General features: G+C 37.3%; 1 protein-coding gene across 4 annotated transcripts; it reads left to right on the top strand.

Annotated features, from left to right (window-relative positions):
- Positions 1 to 951: 951 nt before the first annotated feature.
- On the top strand, positions 952 to 22,301 carry LOC129561583 (UDP-glucuronosyltransferase 2B4-like). Of its 4 annotated transcripts, none has more exons than XM_055434272.2 (6): positions 952 to 1,684; positions 2,369 to 2,517; positions 17,781 to 17,912; positions 19,588 to 19,675; positions 21,701 to 21,920; positions 22,022 to 22,301. In XM_055434272.2, exons 1-6 carry the CDS (start codon positions 955 to 957, stop codon positions 22,299 to 22,301), a joined length of 1,599 nt encoding a protein of 532 aa, XP_055290247.2. In that variant the 5' UTR covers positions 952 to 954. The 4 variants fall into 4 exon arrangements, with proteins under 4 accessions (XP_055290247.2, XP_088692208.1, XP_088692207.1 ...); XM_088836082.1 differs by having other exon boundaries at positions 952 to 1,688; positions 2,373 to 2,517; XM_088836081.1 differs by having other exon boundaries at positions 955 to 1,432.
- The last annotated feature ends 1,756 nt before the right edge of the window (positions 22,302 to 24,057 follow it).

Here is a 24,057-nt window from a genome sequence, read left to right as displayed (position 1 = left end):
ACTGCAGTGATTTTGGAGCCCAGAAAAATAAAGTCAGCCACTGTTTCCACTGTTTCCCCATCTATCTGCCATGAAGTGATGGTACCAGATGCCATGATCTTAGTTAATTTCAGAAATGTACAAACTCACGGAAATTTTGCAATATATTCCAAAAATAAATTAATGACATATGAAAACATAATTAAAATTAAAAAATAATTTAAGAACAATTGGTGGCTCAGATGGTAAAGTCTGCAGTGTGGGAGACCCTCATGATCCTTTGATTGGAAAGATCCCCTGAAGAAGGGAACTGCAACCCACTCCAGTATTCTTGCCTGGAGAATCCCATGGACAGAAGAGCCTGGAGAGGTACAGTCCTTGGGGTCACAAAAAGTCAGACATGACAGTGACTAACACATACACACACCAAGAGAATGCAATATATAACAAAAATTTACAACTCTCATTTCTTAATAATGTCACCAATAGATTCCTTGCTTTTGTATTTGCTTTTCTGATTTCTATTTCATTTATTTTACTCAGATATTTAATATTTCTTTCCTTATACTAACTTATTCTCTTTAGTCTAACTCCTCATGTTTCAGGTTAGGCTATTTGATATTTTTATCTTATGAGCACTTATTGCCATAAACATGTCATATTACTGCTTACTATATCTCATACATTTTGGCATTTTTTGCTTCCATTTTTGTTTGTTTCAAGATATTTCTTATTACTTACTTTCCTTTTTATTTCTTCTTTGACTCATTGGTTGTTCAAAAAGTCATTGTTTAATTTACACTTGAATTTACACTTTGCCCTTTTAATTGACTTCCACAGCTGCTGACTACTCATAAAATTTAGTTATTTGAAGTGTAGGAGTTAAATTTTAACTTCCTGATTGATTTCTCCTTGGATATAAGCATGAACAGTACCAAAATGATAGAGTATTTTTAAGTACTGCATCTGCGCAAGATGTCTTTGAAATCACTGTCACTTCTGCTGCTGCTACAGCTGACTTGCTACTTTAGCTCTGGAAGTTGTGGAAAGGTGCTGGTGTGGCCAGTGGAATTTAGTCATTGGATGAATATGAAGGTAGTTCTGGATGAACTAGTCATGAGGGGTCATGAGGTGACTGTTCTAATATCTTCAGCTTCCACTATTACTGATGCCAACAAACCATCTGCTCTTAAGTTTGAGATTTTCCCTGTATCTTTAACTAAAGATGATTTTGAGAATGCTGTCAAGAATTTGATTAAGAAACGGACATATATGGCAAAAAAAACATTTTGGACAAATATTTCATCATTTATAGAACTGAAAAGTGTACTTTTGGAACTTTCTGGAACACTCATGAAGGTCTGTAAAGAAGCTGTTTCAAACAAGAAACTTATGAAAAAACTACAGGAATCAAGGTTTGATGTCCTTCTTGCAGATGCCATTGTACCCTGTGGTGAGCTGCTGACTGAAATACTTAAAATACCTTTAGTGTACAGTCTCCGCTTCTCGCCTGGCTATAAGTTTGAAAAGTATAGTGGAAAACTTTCATTCCCACCATCCTATGTCCCTGCTATATTTTCAGCATTAAGTGATCACATGACATTCATGGAAAGGGTCAAAAATATGATATACGTACTTTATTTTGACTTCTGGTTCCAGACATTTGATGAGAAGACATGGAATGAGTTTTACAGTGAAGTACTAGGTAAGTCATCTTTTTGGTTGGTAACATGAAGCCTTAATTTCCCAAGTTCCTTGGAAGTGACCACATAAACATAAACCCACAGGATTTTGTCTCTTACAAGGAAATGAGGGAATGAAAATATAAAATGACCTATCAATCCTATAAATATTATGGAAATACATAAATCATAGGGTGATGTAGAACCTTGTGGCCCATTACTGGTACAGGACACTCCAGGAAATCATAAACCACAAGTTAAAGCACTTACGGTTTCTCCAAGCAATTATATTTGTAACTCATGAAACTTCATTTTTAAACATAAAAGTCTCACTGGAAACCTCATTAAATATCTTGATAAATGAAGACAAGTAAATTAAAGAATTGCAAATATATTTGTAGTGCAAGTATCTAGGTAGCACTTAGAAATTGTTTCTACTTGTGCAACTCAGTTTCCATATTATATATTATATTATACATTGTACATATACAAGTTTTCCGATCATACTTCATTATATCAATCTTATTATATTATATATATACACACAAAAATATATATTTTTTCCTTTATCAAAGAAAATATATTTTCAAACATCTTTGTCTACATCATTCCAAATTCTTTCCCCATATTACCTAATATAATCATATGGCAATATTCTCATTTGATCTAGTATTTGTTCTTAATTTTGTTTTTGCTTTTCCTTTAAGGAAGACCCACCACATTTTTAGAGACAATTGGAAAAGCTGATATGTGGCTCATTCGAACCTACTGGGATTTTGAATTTCCTCGCCCAGTGCTGCCAAATTTTGAATTTATTGGAGGCTTCCACTGCAAACCTGCCAAACCCCTGCCTAAGGTCACCTACTCCTCTTTGTTGTGTTTTGTTAACTTTGCATTTTCAATAAGAATAATCTTATAAAATTCTAGGATTTTGATTACAGTAAATCATATATGGGAAGCTGGATAAAGTGACCTCCCAGTTAGAAACTGATATATTTCCATACCAACACAAGTACCTGAATTTCATTATCATTGCAAAATAAAGTGGGATACCTGGGAGACTTTGAGAATATGTCAGTTAAATTAAAGCTTTCATAATTCAAGACATAACAGAGACTCAAACATTCGTTAAAGAATAATTTAAAAGGGCCCAGCATAGTCCAGAAATAAGTGCTAACATGGAGAGGAATGGTGTGGACATGGTTTCTGCCACCTGACACTACCTAAAAAGACAGAAAGAAAGCAGGTAATAAAATGTGTTACTATAAGGAAAGATCAAAATGCCAAAGAAACATCCAGCAAGAATCATAGAAAGTATCTTGGAGGCACTGATAATTAAGGTAAGATCTAAAGAATGCTTAGGAATAATTGAAGGTAAGGTAGCTGCTGCTGCTGCTGCTGCTAGGTCACTTCAGTCGTGTCCGACTCTGTGTGACCCCATAGACAGAAGCCCACCAGGCTCCCCCATCCCTGGGATTCTCCAGGCAAGAGCACTGGAGTGGGTTGCCATTTCCTTCTCCAATGTGTGAAAGTGAAAAGTGAAAGTGAAGTTGCTCAGGTGTGTCCGACCCTTACCGACCCCACGGACTGCAGCCTACCAGGCTCCTCCATCCATGGGATTTTCTAGGCAAGAGTACTGGAGTGGCTTGCCCTTGCCTTCTCCGAAGGTAAGGTAGAGGAAGATACAAAAGGCAGGCATAGGAATGACAGTTCCCAAGAAGTCCAAGTTCAGTCTAAACAGGAAGAGGCTGAGTGCAGAAAACCCTGGAGAGTTAAGTTGCAAACATAATTGTAAGGAGTTTGGCACATCTAGTAGGACATTAGAGAGAAAAATAAAAGGGTAAAGAAAAGGGAGAGATGATCATGTTAAAAGAAAAATCACAGGATGTAGACACTGGTTGGATTATAAAAGGGCAAGAGTGGAAAGGGACACCATTTAGCAGGTTGTTGCAAGATATTGGCAGTGATGGAAAACCAGACAAAAATGTTCATAGAGATATAACCACCCTAATTTATAATAATAGCACCAACCTCATATTGTCCTTGAGGGAAAAAATGTGTTAATACATATGAAATATCCAAAATGTCACTGGCCCATACTCAGTGATCCAGAAGAAATATAAACTATTTTCATAATTGTTATTTTGTTACTATAACATACTATGAATAACCCAATGTGTGCCAGTCACATAGATCTAATTTCTAATTGAAACATATCATCCAGCAAACTGCCAGAGAATAGATATCACATGGAATCTTTTAAAAGCAAATTTTTAAAGTTTATTTAACTAAAAAGTTAATAAAAATAATTTAATAAATTCAACACAATTTAAATAAAATTTAATTGATATTTAAACTTTTTTAATATTAAGAATTTTAAGGTTTTGGCAATCAGACAAGCAAGATGAAATGTAAAATATTTTTTGTAAGGATTGAGGCTCCTTACCAGTGCTCTAGATAAAATGAAAAATCTTTTTCAACAATATGAATGCATGCCTTAGTAATCTGCAGCCAAATCCAACCCTTACTTGCTTTCACATCAGCATTTAAACCATTCTTCATTTGAAATCCCAGGAGTTTACATCTTACAGCATTAAAAAAAAGATAACTCCATCTATTATAACAGAACAGATGTTTTTTGCCTATACTAATCCTCTTGTTGTTCAATTGCTCAGTCCTGTCCAACTCTGCAATCCCTCGGACTGCAGCACACCAGGCTTCCCTGTCCTTTACCATCTCCCGGAGTTTTTCTCAAACTCATGTCATTGAGTAGGTGATACATTCCAACCATCTCATCCTCTGTCATCCCCTTCTCCTCCTGCCTTCAACCTTTCCCAGATTCAGGGTCTTTTCTAATGAGTTGGCTCTTCACATCTGGTAGCCAAATATTGGAGTTTCAGCTTCATCTTTAGTCTTTCCAAAGAATATTCATGGTTGATTGCCTTCAGGATTGAATGGTTTGATCTCCTTGCAGTCCAAGGGACTCTCAAGAGTTCTCTCCAGAACCCTATAGAAAACCTCAGTAAAAGTTCCCTTAAGGAATGCAGGTCTCAACATCATAGATGCTTAACAGAATGAGCACAGAGAAAATCTACCCTCCATATGTAAGAACCATAAATTCTGCACAAATATATTTAAAAAAAAAGGACCCACAATTTCTACCAATTGAATCTAAAACTATCTGTAGTTTCAAAATATAAGGAATTCTATTTATAGGGTAATATTCCTTATGAAAGAAAGCAAGAATCTAGTCTGTTTTAAATTGACTTAAGACATAAATATAAAGCAAGCAATCTTTAGCCAACTGCTTTGTGGTTTCTTTTTAAAAATTAATTATTTTGTCTGTTCTGAGTCTTCGTTGCTGTGCCGGCTTTTAGTTACAGGGCATGGGCTTCTCACTGAGGTGGCTTTCAGGCTCTCGACTTACAGTCTCAGAAGTTGTGGTGCATGTGCTTAGATGCCCTGAGGCATGTGAGATGTTCCCAGACCAGGGATCAAACATACATTCCCTGCACTGCCAGGAAGATTCTTCTTCTTCTTTTTCTAATTAATTTTTTATTGAAGGATAATTGTTTTACAGAATTTTGCTGTTTTCTGTCAAGCTTCAACGTTAATCAACTATAGGTATACTTATATCCCCTCCCTTTAGAACCTCTTCCATCTCCCTTCCCATCCCACCCCTCTAGGTTGATACAGAGCCCCTGTTTTTGTTTCCTGCTGTTGCTAAGTTGCTTCAGTCGTGTCTGACTCTCTGCGAGCCACACAGCAAATTCCCATTGGCTATCTATTTTACATATGGTAATGCAAATTTCCACGTTACTCTTTCCATAAATCTCACCCTTTCCTCCCCTCTCCCCATGTCCATAAGTCTATTCTCTATGTCTGTTTCTCCTCTGTTGCCCGGTAAATAAATTATTCAGTATCATTTTTTCTAGATTCTATATATGTGTGTTAGAATATGTTATTTATTTTTCTCTTTCTTACTCACTTCACTCTGTATAATATTTCCAGGTTCATCCACCTCATTAGAACTGACTCAAATGTATTCCTTTTTATGGCTGAGTAGTATTCCACTGTGTATATATACCACAACTTCTTTATCCATTCATCTGTCAGTGAACATCTAGGTTGCTTCTGTGTTCTAGATATTGTAAATAGTACTGCATTGACCAATGGGATACATGTAACTCTTTCAAACTTGGTTTTCTCACAGCATATGACTAGAGGTGGAGTTTCTGGGTCTTATGGTGATTTTATTCCTAGTTTTTTAAGGAATCTCCATACCATCTTCCATAGTGGCTGTATCAATTTACATTTCCACCAACAGTGCAAGAGTGTCCCCTTTTCTCCACACCCTTTCCAGAATTTATTGATTGTAGACTTTTTGATGAGGGCCATTCTGACTGGTGTAAGGTGATAATCTCATTGTAGTTTTGATTTCCATTTCTCTAATAATGAGCAATGTTGAGCATCTTTTCATGTGTTTGTTAGTCATCTGTATGTCTTCTTTGGAGAAATATCTCTAGGTCTTTTTCCCACTTTTTCCTTGGGTTGTTTGTTTTTCTGTCATTGAGTTGTATGAACTGCTTCTGTATTTTGCAAATTAATCCTTTGTCAGTTGTTTCATTTGCTATTATTTTCTCCCATTCTGAGGGGTGTCTTTTCACCTTGCTTTAGTTTCCTTTGCTGTGCAAAACTTTTAAGTTTAATCAGGTCCCACTTGTTTATTTTATTTTTTCCATTACTTTAGGAGGTGGGTCATAGAGGATCTTGCTTTGATTCATGTCATTGAGTATTCTGCCTATGTCTTCCTCTAAGAGTTTTATAGTTTCTGGTATTGCATTTAGGTCTTTAATCCATTTTTGACTTTATCTTTGTGTATGGTGTTTGGAAGTGTTCTAATTTCATTCTTATACATGTAGCTGTCCAATTTTCCTGGCACCATTTATTGAAGAGGCTGTCTTTGCTTCATTGTATATTCTTGCCTCCTTTGTCAAAAATAAGGTACCCATGGGTTTATTTCTGGGCTCTCTGTCTTGTTCCATTGGTCTATATATCTGTTTTTGTGCTAGTATCATACTGTCTTGATGACTATAGCTTTGTATGTAACCTGAAGTCAAGAAGCTTGATTCCTCCACCTCCATTCTTCTTTCTCGACTGCTTTGACTATTCAGGATCTTTTGTGTTTCCATATGAACTGTGAATTTTTTTTATTCTACTTCTGTGAAAAATGCCATTGGTAATTTGATAGGGATCACATTGAATCAGTAGACTGCATTTGGTAGTACAGTCATTTTCACAATATTGATTCTTCCTACCCAGGAACATGGAATATTCCTCTATCTGTTTATGTCATCTTTGATTTCTTTTATTAGTGTCTTATAATTTTCTGTATACAATTCTTTCATCTCCTTAGATATTATTCCTAGATATTTAATTCTTTTTGTTGCAACGGTGAATGTAATTCATTCCTTAATTGCTCTTTCTGATTTTTCATTGTTAGTTTATAGAAATGCAAGTGATTTCTGTGTATTGATTTTGTGTCTTTCAACATTGCTAAATTCACTGATTAGCTCTAGTTATTTTCTGATAGTGTCTTTAGGGTTTTCTATGTACAGTAAAGATGGAGAAGCTGTATACAGTTAGCGAAAACAAGACCAGGAGCTGACTGTGGCTCAGATCATGAACTCCTTATTGCGAAGTTCAGACTTAAATTGAAGAAAGTAGGGAAAACCACTAGACCATTCAGATATGACCTCAATCAAATCCCTTATGATTATACAGTGGAAGTGAGAAATAGATTTAAGGGACTAGATCTGATTGATAGAGTGCCTGATGAACTCTGGATGGAGGTTCGTGACATTGTACAGGAGGCAGGGACCGAGACCATCCCCATGGAAAAGAAATTCAAAAGAGCGAAATGGCTGTCTGAGGAGGCCTTACAAATAGCTGTGAAAAGAAGAGAGGTGAAAAGCAAAGGAGAAAAGGAAAGATATAAGCATCTGAATGCAGAGTTCCAAAGAATAGCAAGGAGATATAAGAAAGCCTTCCTCAGTGATCAATGCAAAGAAATAGAGGAAAACAACAGAATAGGAAAAACAAGAGACCTCTTCAAGAAAATTAAAGATTCCAAGGGAACATTTCATGCAAAGATAGGCTCGATAAAGGACAGAAATGGTATGGAACTAACAGAAGCAGAAGATATTAAGAAGAGGTGGCAGGAATACACAGAAGAACTGTACAAAAAAGATCTTCACGACCAAGATAGTCACGATAATGTGATCACTGACTTAGAGCCAGACATCTTGGAATGTGAAGTCAAGTGGGCCTTAGAAAGCATCACTAAGAACAAAGCTAGTGGAGGTGATGGAATTCCAGTTGAGCTATTTCAAGTCTTGAAAGATGATGCTGTGAAAGTGCTGCACTCAATATGCCAGCAGATTTGGAAAACTCAGCAGTGGCCACAGGACTGGAAGAGGTCAGTCTTCATTCCAATCCCAAAGAAAGGCAATGCCAAAGAATGCTCAAACTACCGCACAATTGCACTCATCTCACATGCTAGTAAAGTCATGCTCAAAATTCTCCAAGCCAGGCTTCAGCAGTATGTAAACCGTGAACTCCCAGATGTTCAAGCAGGTTTTAGAAAAGGCAGAGGCACCAGAGATCAAATTGCCAACATCCGCTGGATCATGGAGAAAGCAAGAGAGTTCCAGAAAAACATCTATTTCTGCTTCATTGACTATGCCAAAGCCTTTGACTGTGTGGATCACAATAATCTGTGGAACATTCTGAAAGAGATGGGAATCCCAGACCACCTGACCTGCCTCTTGAGAAACCTGTGTGCAGGTCAGGAAGCAACAGTTAGAACTGGACATGGAACAACATACTGGTTCCAAATAGGAAAAGGTGTACGTCAAGGTTGTATATTGTCACCTTGCTTATTTAACTTATATGCAGAGTACATCATGAGGAACGCTGGGCTGGAAGAGGCACAAGCTGGAATCAAGATTGCTGGGAGAAATATCAATAACCTCAGATATGCAGATGACACTACCCTTATGGCAGAAAGTGAAGAGGAACTCAAAGGCCTCTTGATGAAAGTGAAAGAGGGGAGTGAAAAGGTTGGCTTGAAGCTCAACATTCAGAAAACAAAGATCATGGCATCTGGTCCCACCACTTCATGGGAAATAGATGGAAAAACAGTGGAAACAGTGTCAGACTTTATATTTTTGGGCTCCAAAATCACTGCAGATGCTGATTGCAGCCATGAAATTAAAAGACGCTTGCTCCTTGGAAGGAAAGTTATGACCAACCTTGATAGTATATTAAAAAGCAGAGACATTACTTTGCCAACCAAGGTCCGTCTAGTCAAGGCAATGGTTTTTCCCGTGGTCATGTATGGATGTGAGAGTTGGACTGTGAAGAAGGCTGATCGCCGAAGAATCGATGCTTTTGAACTGTGGTGTTGGAGAAGACTCTTGAGAGTCCCTTATACTGCAAGGAGATCCAACCAGTCCATTCTAAAGGAGATCAACCCTGGATGTTCATTGGAGGGACTGATGCTAAAGCTGAAACTGCAATACTTTGGCCACCTCATGCGACGAGTTGACTCACTGGAGAAGACTGTGATGCTGGGAAAGGTTGGGGGCGGGAGGAGAAGGGGACGACGGAGAATGAGATGGCTGGATGGCATCACCGACTCTGTGGACATAAATTTGAGTGTACTCCGGGGGTTGGTGATGGACAGGGAGGCCTGGCGTGCTGTGATTCATGGGGTCGCGGAGAGTCGGACATGACTGAGCGACTGAACTGAACTGATGTACAGTATCATGTCATCTGCAAACAGTGAGAGCTTTACTTCTTTTCCAATCTGGATTCCTTTTATTTCTTTTTCTTCTCTGATTGCTGTAGCTAGGACTTCCAGAACTATGTTGAATAAGACTGGTGACCGTGGACACCCTTGTCTTGCTTTCAGTTTTTCACCACTGAGAATAATGTTTGCTGTAGGCTTATCATATATGGCCTTTACCGTGTTCAGGTAGGTTCCTTCTATGCCCATTTGCCAGGAGGATTCTTAACCACTGAGCCATGAGGGAAGTCCTGTGAACCCTTAATAAATCATTTTTCTCTACTCTTTATTGGTGGCAAAATGAAACTGATATCTGTTTCAAGGGTAAAATTCAATATCTGGTTTTTTTTCCCTCTCTGTTTTTAAAATAATTTCAATTTTATTGGAATGTAGTTGATTAACAATGTTGTGATAGCTTCAGGTGGAAAGCAAAGGGACACAGCCTTGCACATATATGTCTCCATTTTCCCACAAACTCCCATTCCATCTAGGCTGCCACTTAACACTGAGCAGAGTTTCTTATGTTATCATTTAGGTCCTTGCTGATTATCCATTTTAGATATAGCATTGGGTAATATCTGTTTTGATTGCAAACTGTTTGGATTACCTATATGAACCTTATCAGAGTCCAAAGGCTGAGATAAGATAGTGAAAGTTCTATGTTTTCTAACCTTATTTTTGAAATTTCCATTTTTTCATTTCAGGAAAGTGATAATGTTAGTAGGAGGGGAGGGTAGGAGAGGAGGAAGAAGAATGAAGGGAAATATGAATAGTAGTATAATCATGATAAATTAGCAATATTTGCTATTATTATCAAGCTGAAGAAACAAAATTTAATTCCTAGTCAATGACTGTGAGGACTTCATTGCATAAAGACTGTTTATGCACACTACTAACTTTTCCAATAATTATTGGATACTAAGAAAATTTCTGCAATTTTTAAAGAATTAGGATATTTGACAAAATACATCGTCATAAAAATGCTTATGTTTTTGGCTTCATAATATATTTATATGAAACTATACAGAAAAAAATAATCAAGATGTCTTAACACAATATTTTGGGCAATAATTCAAAAATGTCAACACTGGAAATAATAGAAATAAAGCAATGGTTAAATAATTTATAAATGCTCACATCATACCACTACAATGATTTTATCAAAGAATGCTTAATTACACTAAGTTAGCTATGAGGTTGGAGAAGGAAATGGCAACCCACTCCAGTGTTCTTGCCTGGAGAATCCCAGGGACGGGGGAGCCTGGTGGGCTTCCGTCTATGGGGTCACACAGAGTTGGACACGACTGAAGTGACTTAGCAGCAGCAGCAGCTATGAGGTTTAGTTGGAAAATGATAAATACAACAAGATCACAATTCTCTTCAAGGATAAAAAAATATAAGCTGGAATTACAATTTTCAAAATATGTATATCAAATGCACATTTAATGATAGGAGTAGAATAAAGATTAAAATGAAAGCACAAATTTTAGCATAATGTCCTCTATGTTTATTCAGGTTGTCAAAAATGGCAGGATTTCCTTCATTCTCATGGGTGAATAACATTATATTCCGAGTGTGTGTTCATGTGTGTGTTTGTGTGTATATTTATCACATCGTTTTTATGGATTCATTCATTGATGGGCACTTGAGTTGTTCCCTTGATTATTGCAAATATTGTTGCAATAAACATGAGAGTGCATGTTTTTCATCTACCCTGTTTTTTATTTCCTTTGGTTGCATAAGCAGAAGTAAAAGTGGTGGATCACACAGTAGATCTAGTTTTAATTTTTTGAGGAAATTTCATTTATTTTTTTGATAAAGGTGGAACCAATTTACATTCTTATTGCCAGTGTAAAAGCATTCACTTTTATTCACATTCTCACCAACACTTTCTTGTTCTTGATGGCAGACTTTCTAACTTTGAATTGCATTTACCTGATAATTAGTGATATTGATAACTGGTAGCCATTTGGACGTCTTCTTTGAAAAATGTTTGTTTTGTTTATCTGCCTAATCTTTGATTTTTTTGTTGCCATTGAGTTTTGTGAGTTATATATATATATATAGGATATTAGTCCCTCACTCAATGTGTATGAGAAATCCGTATGCAGGTCAGAAAACAACAGTTAAAACTGGATATGGAACAACAGACTGGTTCCAAATAGGAAAAAGAGTACGTCAAGGCTGTATATTGTCACCCTACTTACTTAACTTATATACAGGGTACATCATGAGAAACGCTGGGCTGGAGGAAGCACAAGCTGGAATCAAGATTGCTGGGATAAATATCAATAACCTCAGATATGCAGATGACAACACCCTTATGGCAGAAAGTGAAGAGGAACTAAAGAACCTCCTGATGAACATGAAAGAAGAGAGTGAAAAAGTTGGCTTAAGGCTCAACATTCAGAAAACTAAGATCATGGCATCTGGTCCCATCACTTCATGGAAAATAGATGAGGAAACAGTGGAGACAGTGGCTGACTTTATTTTTCTGGGCTCCAAAATCACTGAAGATGGTGATTTCAGCCATGAAATTAAAAGACATTTCCTCCTTGGAAAGAAAGTTATGGCCAACTGAGACAGCATATTAAAAAGCAGAGATATTACTTTGTCAACATAGGTCTAGTCAAGGCTATGGTTTTTCCATTGGTCATGTATGGATGTGAGAGTTGGACTATAAATAAAGCTGAGCACTGAAGAATTGATGCTTTTGAACTGTGGTGTTGGAGAAGACTCTTGAGAGTCCCTTGGATTACAAGGATATCAAACCAGTCCATCCTAAAGGAGATCAGTCCTGGGTGTTCACTGGAAGGACTGATGTTGAAGCTGAAACTCCAATACTTTGGCCACCTGATGCGAAGAGCTGACTCATTGGAAAAGACCCTGATTCTGGGAAAGATTGAGGGCAGGAGGAGAAGGGAATGACAGAGGATGAGATGTTTGGGTGGCATCACCGACTCAATGGACATGGGATTGGGTGGACTCCAGGTTTGGTGATGGACAGGGAGGCCTGGCATTCTGCAATTCATGGGATCGCAAAGAGTCAGACATGACTGAGTGACTGAACTGAACTGAAGTGAACTCAATATGTAATTTTGAAATTTTTATCCCATTCTGTAGGTTGTGTTTCATTTTGTTGATTCCTTTGCGGTGAAGAAGCTTTTTACTTTTGTATAGTCCCATTGGCTGATTTTTTTGATGTCATATTCAGAAGTGATTACTTTCAAGACTACTGTGAAGGAGTATCATTTCTACATTTTCTTTTAGGAGTATTATGGTATCTGGTGTTATGCTTAAGTCTTTGATACATCTGCTTAAGTCTTTGATAAATCTTTGAGGGTGTAATATAGTGGTCTCATTTCTTACTTTTGCCTTTGTTTACTCAAGTTTCTCAGAAGTAAAAGAAGTGACTATTCTTTCCCCATTAGGTGTGTGTGGCTGTTTTGTTGAATTTTGGTTGGCTATATATGCAGGGATTTTTTTTTCTAGACCCTATATTATGCTTCATTGGTATGTGTACATTTATAGGCCAGTACCATATTGTTTTAAATGCTATCCCTTTGTACTATAGGAAAGTAGATGGGCTTCCCTTGTGGCTCAGTCAGTAAAGAATCCTCCTTCAATGCTAGAGTTCAATCCCTGGGTTTGATCCCTGGGTTGGGAAGATACCCTTAAAAAGGGAAAGGCTACACACTCCAGTATTTCTGGGTGTGGTTCTGAAGATTTCCAGGTGGCTCAGATGGTAAAGAGTTTGCCTGCAGTGTAGGAGACCTGGGTTCAATCCCTGAGTTGGGAAGATTCCTTGGAGAAGGAAATGGCAAGCCACTCCAGGATTCTTGCCTGGAAAATCCCATGGACACAAGAACCTGGCAGGCTATAGTCCATGGGGTCACAAAGAGTTGGATAGGACTGAAAAACTTCAATTTTGTACTATAATTTGAAATTTGGAGGTGTAATGCCTTTGGCTTTGGGTAGTGTGGACATTTTAACAGTATAAGTATCCTGATCCATGAACACAGGATATCTTTGCATTTATTTATGTTTTCTTCTATTTCTTTCAACAAAGTCTTGGAGTAATCACTGTAAAGATCTTTCACTTTACTGGTTACATTTATTTCTGGTTATTTTCTTGTTTTTGGTCCTGTTGTAAATGGAGTAGCTTTTCCATTAATAATACATAAAATGTAACTGAATTCTCTGTGTTGATTTTACATCCTGAACGTTACTGAATTTTCTGATTAGCTCAGTTTTGTGGTTAAACCTATTTTTTCTGTACAGAAGTCCATACCATCAGCAAAAAATGACAATTTTACTTCTTCCTTTCTATTTGCGTGCATGCATGCTCAGGTGGCCAGTTGTGTCAGACTTTGAAACCCTATGGGCTGTAGCCCACCAGCCTCCTCTGAAAAATGTGCTACACAATATGTAGTCTGCAATATTAAAGTCTGAACATTTTTTCTTCTTCTCTTCTTTCTGTTAAAAATAGTTTTGAAAAAAAAATTGCCAATAATTAGCATCAGTAAGAATACACTCTGTGATAGAGGAGTTCAGTCATTCTTTCCAGAGAGAAAAAAATAGTGAATTTAAAACAGATGAAAGAAATCAGAAAAGGTGAGTACATGGATTTGATCAGCTATCCAAGAAAATTTTGCTCATCTATATTTTTTGTAATAGAGTATACTGAGAAATGTGGAATTATTAATAGTAGAATAAAATGTAACAAATTTTAAAATTGAAATGGAATCAAGAATCACAGGACAAAATAATTCAGAAACAGTTCCAGGAAAATACGGATCCACCAGGAGCTGTCATGCTGCAGTCCATGGGGTCACAGAGTCGAACATGACTGAGTGACTGAACTGAACTTCTGAGGAGCTTTATTTAGTTTGAAGCGAACTCAAAATATGAGCAAACCTCTACTGCGGAAGGCCATGGGGTACCTCTCCCACTGTGCTCCTGAGGGGACTGAGGTGATGATGTTAGGTTCCCTCGCAGTGATTACACATAGCACATCCTCTTGTGACATCAATTAAACAATATTAGTTCAGGACCAAGGATGTCATATATAAACAAACTCAGTAATATGGTAATTCAAATATGTAACTGCTCCAGCATTGCTGTTGTTATTCAATTGCTAAATCATGTCTGACTCTGTGTTATTCAAGCATATTTCTGGGTTATATATAAGATTCATAGGACTGTTTCACAGAACTTTCAAACAACAAGCCAGTCTCTTCAATATCAGTAATTAGTAATTTAGCGAGACAGAGTTTGGGAAATTATGACAAAATTTAATGTAAGACAATGATAGAATGACAGTCATAAACAAATTTGAATCATAGATTTTTCTTAGTGCTCACAGTAAGGAAAATGAAATCATAATGAATAAACTAAAATTTAAAATAATTCTCCAGAAAGTCTGTCTGAAAAAAATTAATGATTTAGTAGATCTAAAGAATTAAAAGTGAATTAAATCTTGCAGTGTAGCTCTCCAAGAATCTGTTAGTAATTAATAACATAATTGATGAAGAATCTGAGTATAATATTGTTTCACAGTATCTCCTTGTCACCACTGTGTATTGGCTTATTTCCTACCTATACACAATCACATTTGCACAAATACACATAATAGAAGAATTTAATCAAATCTTATCCATTTCCTTCCCAAGCACCTCAGGGAGAGATGCCATCTGTTAAAAAAGACAACTATTACTAAAAACAGTAGGGCCTTCCATGGTGGCTAAGATGGTAAAGAACCTGCCTGCAATGAGGGAAACCCAGGTTCGATTCGATCCCTGGGGAAGACAAGATCCCCTGGAGAAGAAAATGGCAACCCACTCCAGTATTCTTTCCTGGAGAACTCCATGGACAGAGGGTCCTGGTGGGCTACAGTTCATGGGGTCATAAAGAGTCAAACAGGACTGAGTGACTAACAATTTCACTTAGAAAAACAGTATGGAATTTCTTCAAAATTGTCTAAAATAAATTTTTGGTGTTTAATATTGAATAACACAACTGACCAAAGTCAAAGATGTGAAGTTAGCATGTTCAAGAATCAAGAGGGCAGGCGGAAAATCACTTTATAAACTATATAGTATGCGGTAAGAATAATACACACTTCCTAATTTAAAACCTGTCAATACATGCTGTTTCTATTGAGTTGCTCAATTGTGTTTGACTCTTTGCCACACCATGGACTGCAGCATGCCAGGCTTCCCTGTCCTTCACTATCTCCTGGAGTTTGCTCAGACTCATGTCCATTGAGTTAGTGATGTTATCCAACCAGCTCATCTTCTGTCATCCCTTTCCCCGCTACCCTCAATCTTTCCCAGCATCTGACTCTCTTCCAATGAGCTTACTCTTTGCATCAGCTGGCCAAAGTATTGGCCAAAACTCAGTCCTTCCAATGAACATTCAGTATTGATCTCTTTTAGCATTGACAGGCTTGATCTCCTTGCTATCGAAGGAACTGTCAACAGTCTTCTCCAGCACCACAGTTCAAAAGAATCAGTTCTTTGGTGCTTAACCTTCCTGATAGTCCAACTCTCTCATCAATACATGACTACTGGAAAAACCATATTTTTGAGCGTACAGACCTTTGTCAGCAAAGTGATGTCTCGGCTTTTGAACGCTAAGTTGGTCATAGTTTTTCTTCCAAGGAGAAAGCATCTTTTAATTTCATAGCTACAGTCACCATCCACAGTGATTTTGGAGCCCCCCAAAATAAAGTCTCTCACTGTTTCCATGTTTCCCCATCTATTTGCCATGAAGTGATGGGATTGGATGCCCTGATCTTAGTTTTCTGAATGTTGAATTTTAAGCCAGCTTTTTCACTCTCATCTTTCACTCTCAAGAGGCTCTTTAGCTCCTCTTCAACTTTTGCCATTAGGGTGGTGTCATCTTCATATCTGAGGCTGTTGATATTTTTCCCAACAATCTTGATTCCAGCTTATGTTTCATCCAACCTGGCATTTCACATGATATACTCTGCCTATTACTTAAATAAGCAGAGTGACAAGATACAGCCTTGAGTTACTCTTTTCTTAATTTTGAACCAGTACGTTGTTCCATGTCCAGTTCTAACTATTGCTCAGAGAAGGCACTGGCAACCCACTCCAGTACTCTTGCCTGGAAAATCCCATGGATGGAGGAGCCTGGTAGGCTGCAGTCCATGGGGTCGCTAAGAGTCGGACACAACTGAGCAACTTCACTTTCACTTGTCACTTTCATGCATTAGAGAATGAAATGGTGACCCACTCCAGTGTTCTTGCCTGGAGAATCCCAGGGACGAGGGAGCCTGGTGGCTGCCATCTATAGGGTTCCACAGATTCGGACACGACTTGGCAGCAGCAACAGCAGCTAACTGTTGCTTCCTGTCTTGCATACAGTTTTCTCATGATGCAGGTAAGGCAATATTCCCAACTCTTTAAGAATTTTCCACACAGTCAAAGGCTTTATCATAGTCAATAAAGCAGTAGATGTTTCACTGGAATTCTCTTACTTCTCCTATGACCCAACAGATGTTGGCAATTTGATCTCTGGTTCCTCTGCCTTTTCTAATCCAGCCTGTACACCTGGGAGTTCTCAGTACATGTACTGTTGAAGCCTAGCACCAATACATGTGATGTGGCAATTTCTCTTCTGCTTATATATCCAAAAGAATTGAAATGAGGTTCCCAATGAGATATTTTCGCACCATATTCATGAAAGCACTATTCACAAGAGCCAAGAGGTTGAAGCAACTGAATGTCCATAAACAGAATAAAAAACATGTTTTAGATACAAAAAGATGGGGTATTACTCAGTCTTTAAAGGAAAATTTTGACACACGTCACAACATGAATGAATCTTATGCTAAGTGAATTAAGCCAGAGGTGAAAAGAAAGACTGTACAATTCAACTTGAAAAAAGTATCTAATCTAATCTGTTGAAACATAGAGTAGAATAATGGTTGCCAGGGACTGAGGAAAGGTGACAATGGAGTTTCTTAATGGGTACAGGCTTCGATCTTTGACAGATAAAAAAGTTCTGGAGATTGGTGCACAATGTGAATATAATTAACATTATTGAACTGTACACATAGGTATGATTAAGATGGTAAAATTTTATCTTGCATTCATTTTACCATGATATTAAAAAAAAAACAGTGACATTATTTCTAGACTATATCTGATTTTGTTTCTTTAGTTGTTTTTCTGCCAAACTTTTCAATACTGTTTGCTATGCTGTTGTTGCTCATTTGTGATGAAGTAAATTCATTTTCACAGGAAATGGAAGCGTTTGTTCAGAGCTCTGGAGAAAATGGTATTGTGGTGTTTACTTTGGGATCAATGATCAGTAACATTACAGAAGAAAGAGCCAATGTAATTGCCTCAGCCCTTGCCCAGATTCCACAAAAAGTATGTAAAGTAACTTAATAGTTGATAAATACTTAAGGAAACTATGTTAAATCATGTAAAAAGCCCGGATTACAGATATATTATGCAAGAAAGGCAAACTATTAAGATAGCTCCAACTTATCTTAGATTTATAAAAAAACAAAATATACATCGTAGGTAGAACAGTACATAGAATGTCTTCAACTGACAATAAATTTGGATTAACACTGTAATCACAAAGAAAAATATTTAAGAGATGAAGTATGAATTTTGGTATTGTAATGGTAGCGTGAACAGGAAAAGAAATCACCAAATTCTGTCTTGTCATTTGCTCATTTTCCCGAAAGACTCCTGAACTCATGATACACATACAGATGTTCTCAGGAGTTAAATTTTCATGTTATATGTAGCCTCTCAATAATGTTAAGCAATATTGATAAAAAGTCTGGAGTGCTTCTTGCAGCTTGCACTTGCCAGGAATTCTTGGTCCCTTTTACAGCCCCTAAGTTTTGGAACAGATCTAATCACTGTGCTTTCCAGGTTGCTATTCAGAGAAAGGTTGGCTTCTCCTAATTCCCTACACTAAATTTTCCTGAAAAACTAAAGTTAATTTACATTCACAAAGAAAATAGAAGTTAAACACTAATAAATTATAATCTAGCTTATGAGAATTGCTTGGAATTACAAAACTGGTCCTTACTTTTGCTATTATGCCTAGAGAACATATTAATCAATGCTGTCAGTGCTTTCTGATTCATTGTTGAAGCATTCAGGGTCAGCTGAATAAACTTCAGTGACACAATTTTGAAACTTTTTCAACAGCCTTGTTGTCTCTTACAAATTACCAAGCAAATCTTTTTTTCTAAAGGTAAAATGTTTCCAAGCCTAGTATGATAATAGTGGTAATAATCTGGTGATGCTGGTTTAGTTGCTGTCATGTCTGACTCTTGTGATCCCATGGATTTTACCCTCGAGGCTCCTCTGTCCATGGGATTCTCCAGGCAAGAATACTGGAGTGGGTTGCCATTTCCTTCTCCAATAATCTGGATTTATGTAAAAAAAAAAACTCCAGTTGTTATTGTTTTGGGAAGTAGTATTTAAAAACTTGTAATCTAAATGAAATTATATTTCCTAGACAGCCCTAATTAACTTAGTAGTAATAAACTATAAGCAAGCAGAGTTATTTCTCTTACGTTGCTGATTGAATGCATTTTCTTCTCTGAGGTAAAAAATTGCAAAATTCTAATAAAATAAGGTATATTAACATGTGGATATAAGTAAACACTTATAACAGTTAAAAAGAAATTGGTGAATAAACTTAAAATGAGATTTAGAATACAAACTAAAACAAAAATATGTGGCATATTAGTAATTTGCCATAGTCTTTCTACCCTAGAAATAAGATCATGTAAAAATTTCTTAAATATTTGAATTTGTCATTGAAAACCTATTTGTCTATGTCATCATATGTGAGATGTCATGATTGCATTCCATCTCAGATTGAACCTGAAAATGAGTACATCAAATGTGGGTGTTGCTATTGAGTAGTATATTAGTAGCTATTATCAATTAAGGCCTCACCCTCTGATTTATTTATCTGTTATACAGAGACATTTAAATTTTATTTGCTTAAAATTTTAACACTATTGCTTTGAAGTTTAACTCACAGAATAAGTTACTTCCTTTACCTTAACAGGTTCTATGGAGATATGATGGCAAGAAACCAGATACCCTAGGGCCCAATACTCGTCTGTATAAGTGGATACCCCAGAATGACCTTCTTGGTAAGACTTGGCAGAAAAATATTGAAAACATGAGTAACAGCTGAGCAGAGTGATACTACTTCAATAGGAAACAAACTTATCCAACATTTATTATTGAAAAGCTCTTTTGAGTTTAAGTAAGAACACTTTACTCCTTCATTGCTATTTCCTGCCCCAGAGGGAAAAATAGGAGAACATTTAACAGCATTGTATTATATATGGTCACATCCTTTACATCCAGAAAGAAAATATGTTTACTTTGGCTATAATTACTTCTCACCATGAAATTTTAAGTAACTTTGTGCACTGTTCTGTCTTTGAATTCTCTCCTTACACCTATCTTTTCCACTCCTTGGGGGTATTTTAAATCATACTTAAAAATAAGAGTTCTTTTTATTACCCATTACTCTCCATTTTCTATCAGAAAATATCCATATCCTTGACACAATTCCTATCAGGTTAAAAGGCTTCATTATTGTTTTAGAGATTACATTTCTGACATGCCCTCCCCGTTTTGTTGCAAAAATGTTTTCTTTTACCCAGAATACCCTTTCAGGTTTTTCACGTACCAATCTTGGATTCATTTGTGAAATTCAAGTGACATAGCTCTTTATGAAGTCTTCACTTACCTCTCCAGCAGACTTAGGGATTACTTATTCTGAGTTCTGAAGCAATTTAAATACAGTGTCGTATGCTCAAAATTCTCCAAGCCAGGCTTCAGCAATATGTGAACCGTAAATTTCCAGATGTTGAAGCAGGTTTTAGAAAAGGCAGAGGCACCAGAGATCAAATTGCCAACATCCACTGGATCATGGAGAAAGCAAGAGAGTTCCAGAAAAACATCTATTTCTGCTTCATTGACTATGCCAAAACCTTTGACTGTGTCGATCACAATAAACTGTGGAACATTCTGAAAGAGATGGGAATACCAGACCACCTGACCTGCCTCTTGAGAAACCTGTATGCAGATCAGGAAGCAACAGTCAGAACTGGACATGGAACAACAGACTGGTTCCAAATAGGAAAAGGAGTACATCAATGCTATATATTATCACCCTGCTTATTTAACTTATATGCAGAGTACATCATGAGGAACGCTGGGCTGGAAGAAGCACAAGCTGGAATCAAGATTGCTGGGAGAAGTATCAAATCACCTCAGATATGCAGATGACACCACCCTTATGGCAGAAAGTGAAGAGGAACTCAAAAGCCTCCTGATGAAAGTGAAAGAGAAGAGTGAAAAGGTTGGCTTGAAGCTCAACATTCAGAAAACTAAGATCATGGCATCTGGTCCCATCACTTCATGGGAAATAGATGGGGAAACAGTGGAAACAGTGTCAGATTTTATTTTTTGGGGCTCCAAAATCACTGAGGATGCTGATTGCAGCCGAAATTAAAAGACGCTTACTCCTTGGAAGGAAAGTTATGACCAACCTAGATAGTATATTAAAAAGCAGAGACGTTACTTTGCCAACCAAGGTCCATCTAGTCAAGGCTATGGTTTTTCCCGTGGTCATATATGGATGTGAGAGTTGGACTGTGAAGAAAGCTGATTGCCGAAGAATTGATGCTTTTGAACTGCGGTGCTGGACAAGACTCTTGAGAGTCCCTTGGACTGCAAGGAGATCCAACCAGTCCATTCTAAAGGAGATCAATCCTGGGTGTTCATTGGAAGGACTGATGCTAAAGCTGAAACTCCAATACTTTGGCCACCTCATGCAATGAGTTGACTCAGTGGGAAAGACTCTGATGCTGGGAGGGAATGAGGGCAGGAGGAGAAGGGGACGACAGAGAATGAGATGGCTGGATGGCATCACCGACTCGATGGACATGAGTTTGGGTAAACCCCGGGAGTTGGTGATGGACAGGGAGGCCTGGCATGCTGTGATTTATGGGGTCGCAAAGAGTCAGACAAGACTGAGCGACTGAACTGAACTGATGTTATCTAAAAGACATTGCTTATTTCAGTTGCATTATAATGCTCAGTTCTCATTTTATTTTTAAGACTTTTAATTAATAATTTTACTGAAATTCACTCAATCTTAGGTCACCCAAAAACCAAAGCCTTTATAACTCATGGTGGAACCAATGGCATTTATGAGGCCATCTACCATGGGATCCCTATGGTGGGCCTTCCTTTGTTTGCTGAACAACACGATAACATTGCCCGAGTGAAGGCCAAGGGAGCAGCTGTCAGAGTGGACTTGGAAACAATGTCATCAAGAGATTTGCTCAATGCATTGAAGGAAGTCATTAACAATCCTTCGTGAGTATATTTGTTTCACTACATCTTGTGATAACAAATACAACAGTTGCCTCACAAGTTAGCTCATTTTATAAATTGATGTTTCTTTGCTTTTCCTTTAGCTACAAAGAAAAGGCTATATGGTTATCCACCATTCAACGTGATCAGCCTATAAAGCCCCTGGATCGAGCCGTCTTCTGGATCGAGTTTGTCATGCGCCACAAAGGAGCCAAGCACCTGAGGCCAGCTGCCCACAACCTCACCTGGTTCCAGTACCACTCTCTGGATGTGATTGTGTTCCTGCTGGCCTGTGTGGCAACTGTTGTATTTGTCATCACAAAATGCTTTCTCTTTTGTTACCGCAAGTTGGTTAAAACAGGAAAGAAGCAAAAGAGGGAGTAGCTGAAGGCGTTATGCCCCTAGATGGAACTCCTCCAGTTTATTCCAGCACAAAAGAGTTATGATGAGCATCCCCTGTGACAAAACAACAATTCACAATTTAGCATCTCAGATCAAAATTGTTTTCAAGTGATTTTATACCTATTTACTAATTAGAAATAAGTTGTGCCAAGAATAAAACTAGTGAAAAATTCAGTGAGAATAAAGCTATAGGGTATATATTGAAATTTATTATTTTAATTCAAAAGTTATACTGAAATCTTTGAATTTAACTGTTTCACAGGTTGTGCATAGCTATAAAAACAGTAACAAGTCTATTCATAGTATCCACATTATTTTGTAGATATTCAGAATTTTTACCCTATTTTGGTGTAGAGTTCTATAGTTTTATCTTGCTATAGAAGCTATTCAATAATTGGAATTGTATCAAAAGATGCACCTCTTTGTTTCATATTTGAGTCCAGTAACACTTGGTTTTTACTATCCATCCAGCCTCAGCATCACTTTTTACCTAAAGCCATGGCAAGTTATTTTCCTTCATCCATTTTAACTCATTTAACAGTGGAATATTTTTGGAATTAAGAATATAGCAACTGCTACCTGCATCATATTATAAAACTGAGACATTTCTGAAAATCTTTGATTCCATTTCCTATTCTCTATTTTTCATCATCTTTAAAATTAGTTACCTTATTGGGAGTTTAAATTGGTACAACCACTACGGAGAATCTTATGACATTTCCTTAATAACCTAAAATTAGAGCTACCATATGACCCTGCAATCTACTCCTTAGCATGTATCCAGAGGAAAGCATGATCCAAAAGAATACATGCACTGTCATTGTAGCACTGTTTTCAATAGCCAAGGTATGGAAACAAATTAAATGCCCATTGAAAAAGGAATGGATAAAGATTAGGTACATATATACAATGGAATATCACTCAGTCATTAAAAAGCATAAAATAATGTCCTTTGCAGCAACATGGATAAATCTAGAGATTGTCATACTCAGTAAAATAAGTCAGACATAGAAGAAGTATCATAAGGCATCCATTATATAAGAAATCTGAAAAGAAATGTTACAGATGAGTTTACAAAACAGAAAGATACTCGAGTGAAGTAAGCCAGAAAGAAAAACACCAATACAGCATACTAACGCATATATATGGAATTTACAAAGATGCAAATGATAACCCTGTATACAAGACAGCAAGAGACACAGATGTATAGATCAGTCTTTGGGACTCTGTGGGAGAGGGTGAGGGTGGGATGATTTGGGAGAATGTCATTGACACATATGTTGTCATATGTGAAATGAATCACTAGTTCAGGGTCAATGCATGTTACAGGAAGCTCGAGGCTGGCATGCGGGGATGACCCAGAGGGAGGATAAAGGGAGGAGGGAGGAGGGAGGTGGGAGGGGGGTTCAGGAGGGGGAACTGATGTAAACCCGGGGCGAATTCATGTCAATGTATGGCAAAACCAACCAATATAATATTGTAAAATAATTTGCCTCCAATAAAAAATAAATTAATTACAAAAAAAAAAAGAAAGATACTCATAGACTTAGAAAATGAACTTATAATTATCAAGGGGAAGGAGGTGGGGAGGGATAGTTAGGGAGTTTGGGATTGACATGTACACACTGCTATATTAAATCTTGTTGGATAACCAATAAGTTCTACTGTATAGCACATGGAACTCTGCTTAATGTTATGTGGCAGCCTGGATAGTAGGGGTATTTGTGGGGGAAATGAA

This window comes from Moschus berezovskii, chromosome 5, assembly GCF_049115385.1.
Source record: "Moschus berezovskii isolate FMDL1 chromosome 5, NW_MosBer_1.0, whole genome shotgun sequence".
NCBI lineage: Eukaryota > Metazoa > Chordata > Mammalia > Artiodactyla > Moschidae > Moschus > Moschus berezovskii.
Note: the sequence above shows the minus strand (reverse complement) of the source record. Positions and strands in the feature narration are given on the sequence as shown.

Excerpts from the sequence above, each read along its gene's own strand:
- LOC129561583 (XM_055434272.2), top strand. The coding sequence starts at position 955 with ATGTCTTTGAAATCACTGTCACTTCTGCTGCTGCTACAGCTGACTTGC. Across the intron at positions 2,518-17,780 it reads CTGCCAAACCCCTGCCTAAG|GAAATGGAAGCGTTTGTTCA; the intron begins GTCACCTACTCC and ends TCATTTTCACAG. Across the intron at positions 17,913-19,587 it reads TTGCCCAGATTCCACAAAAA|GTTCTATGGAGATATGATGG; the intron begins GTATGTAAAGTA and ends TTACCTTAACAG.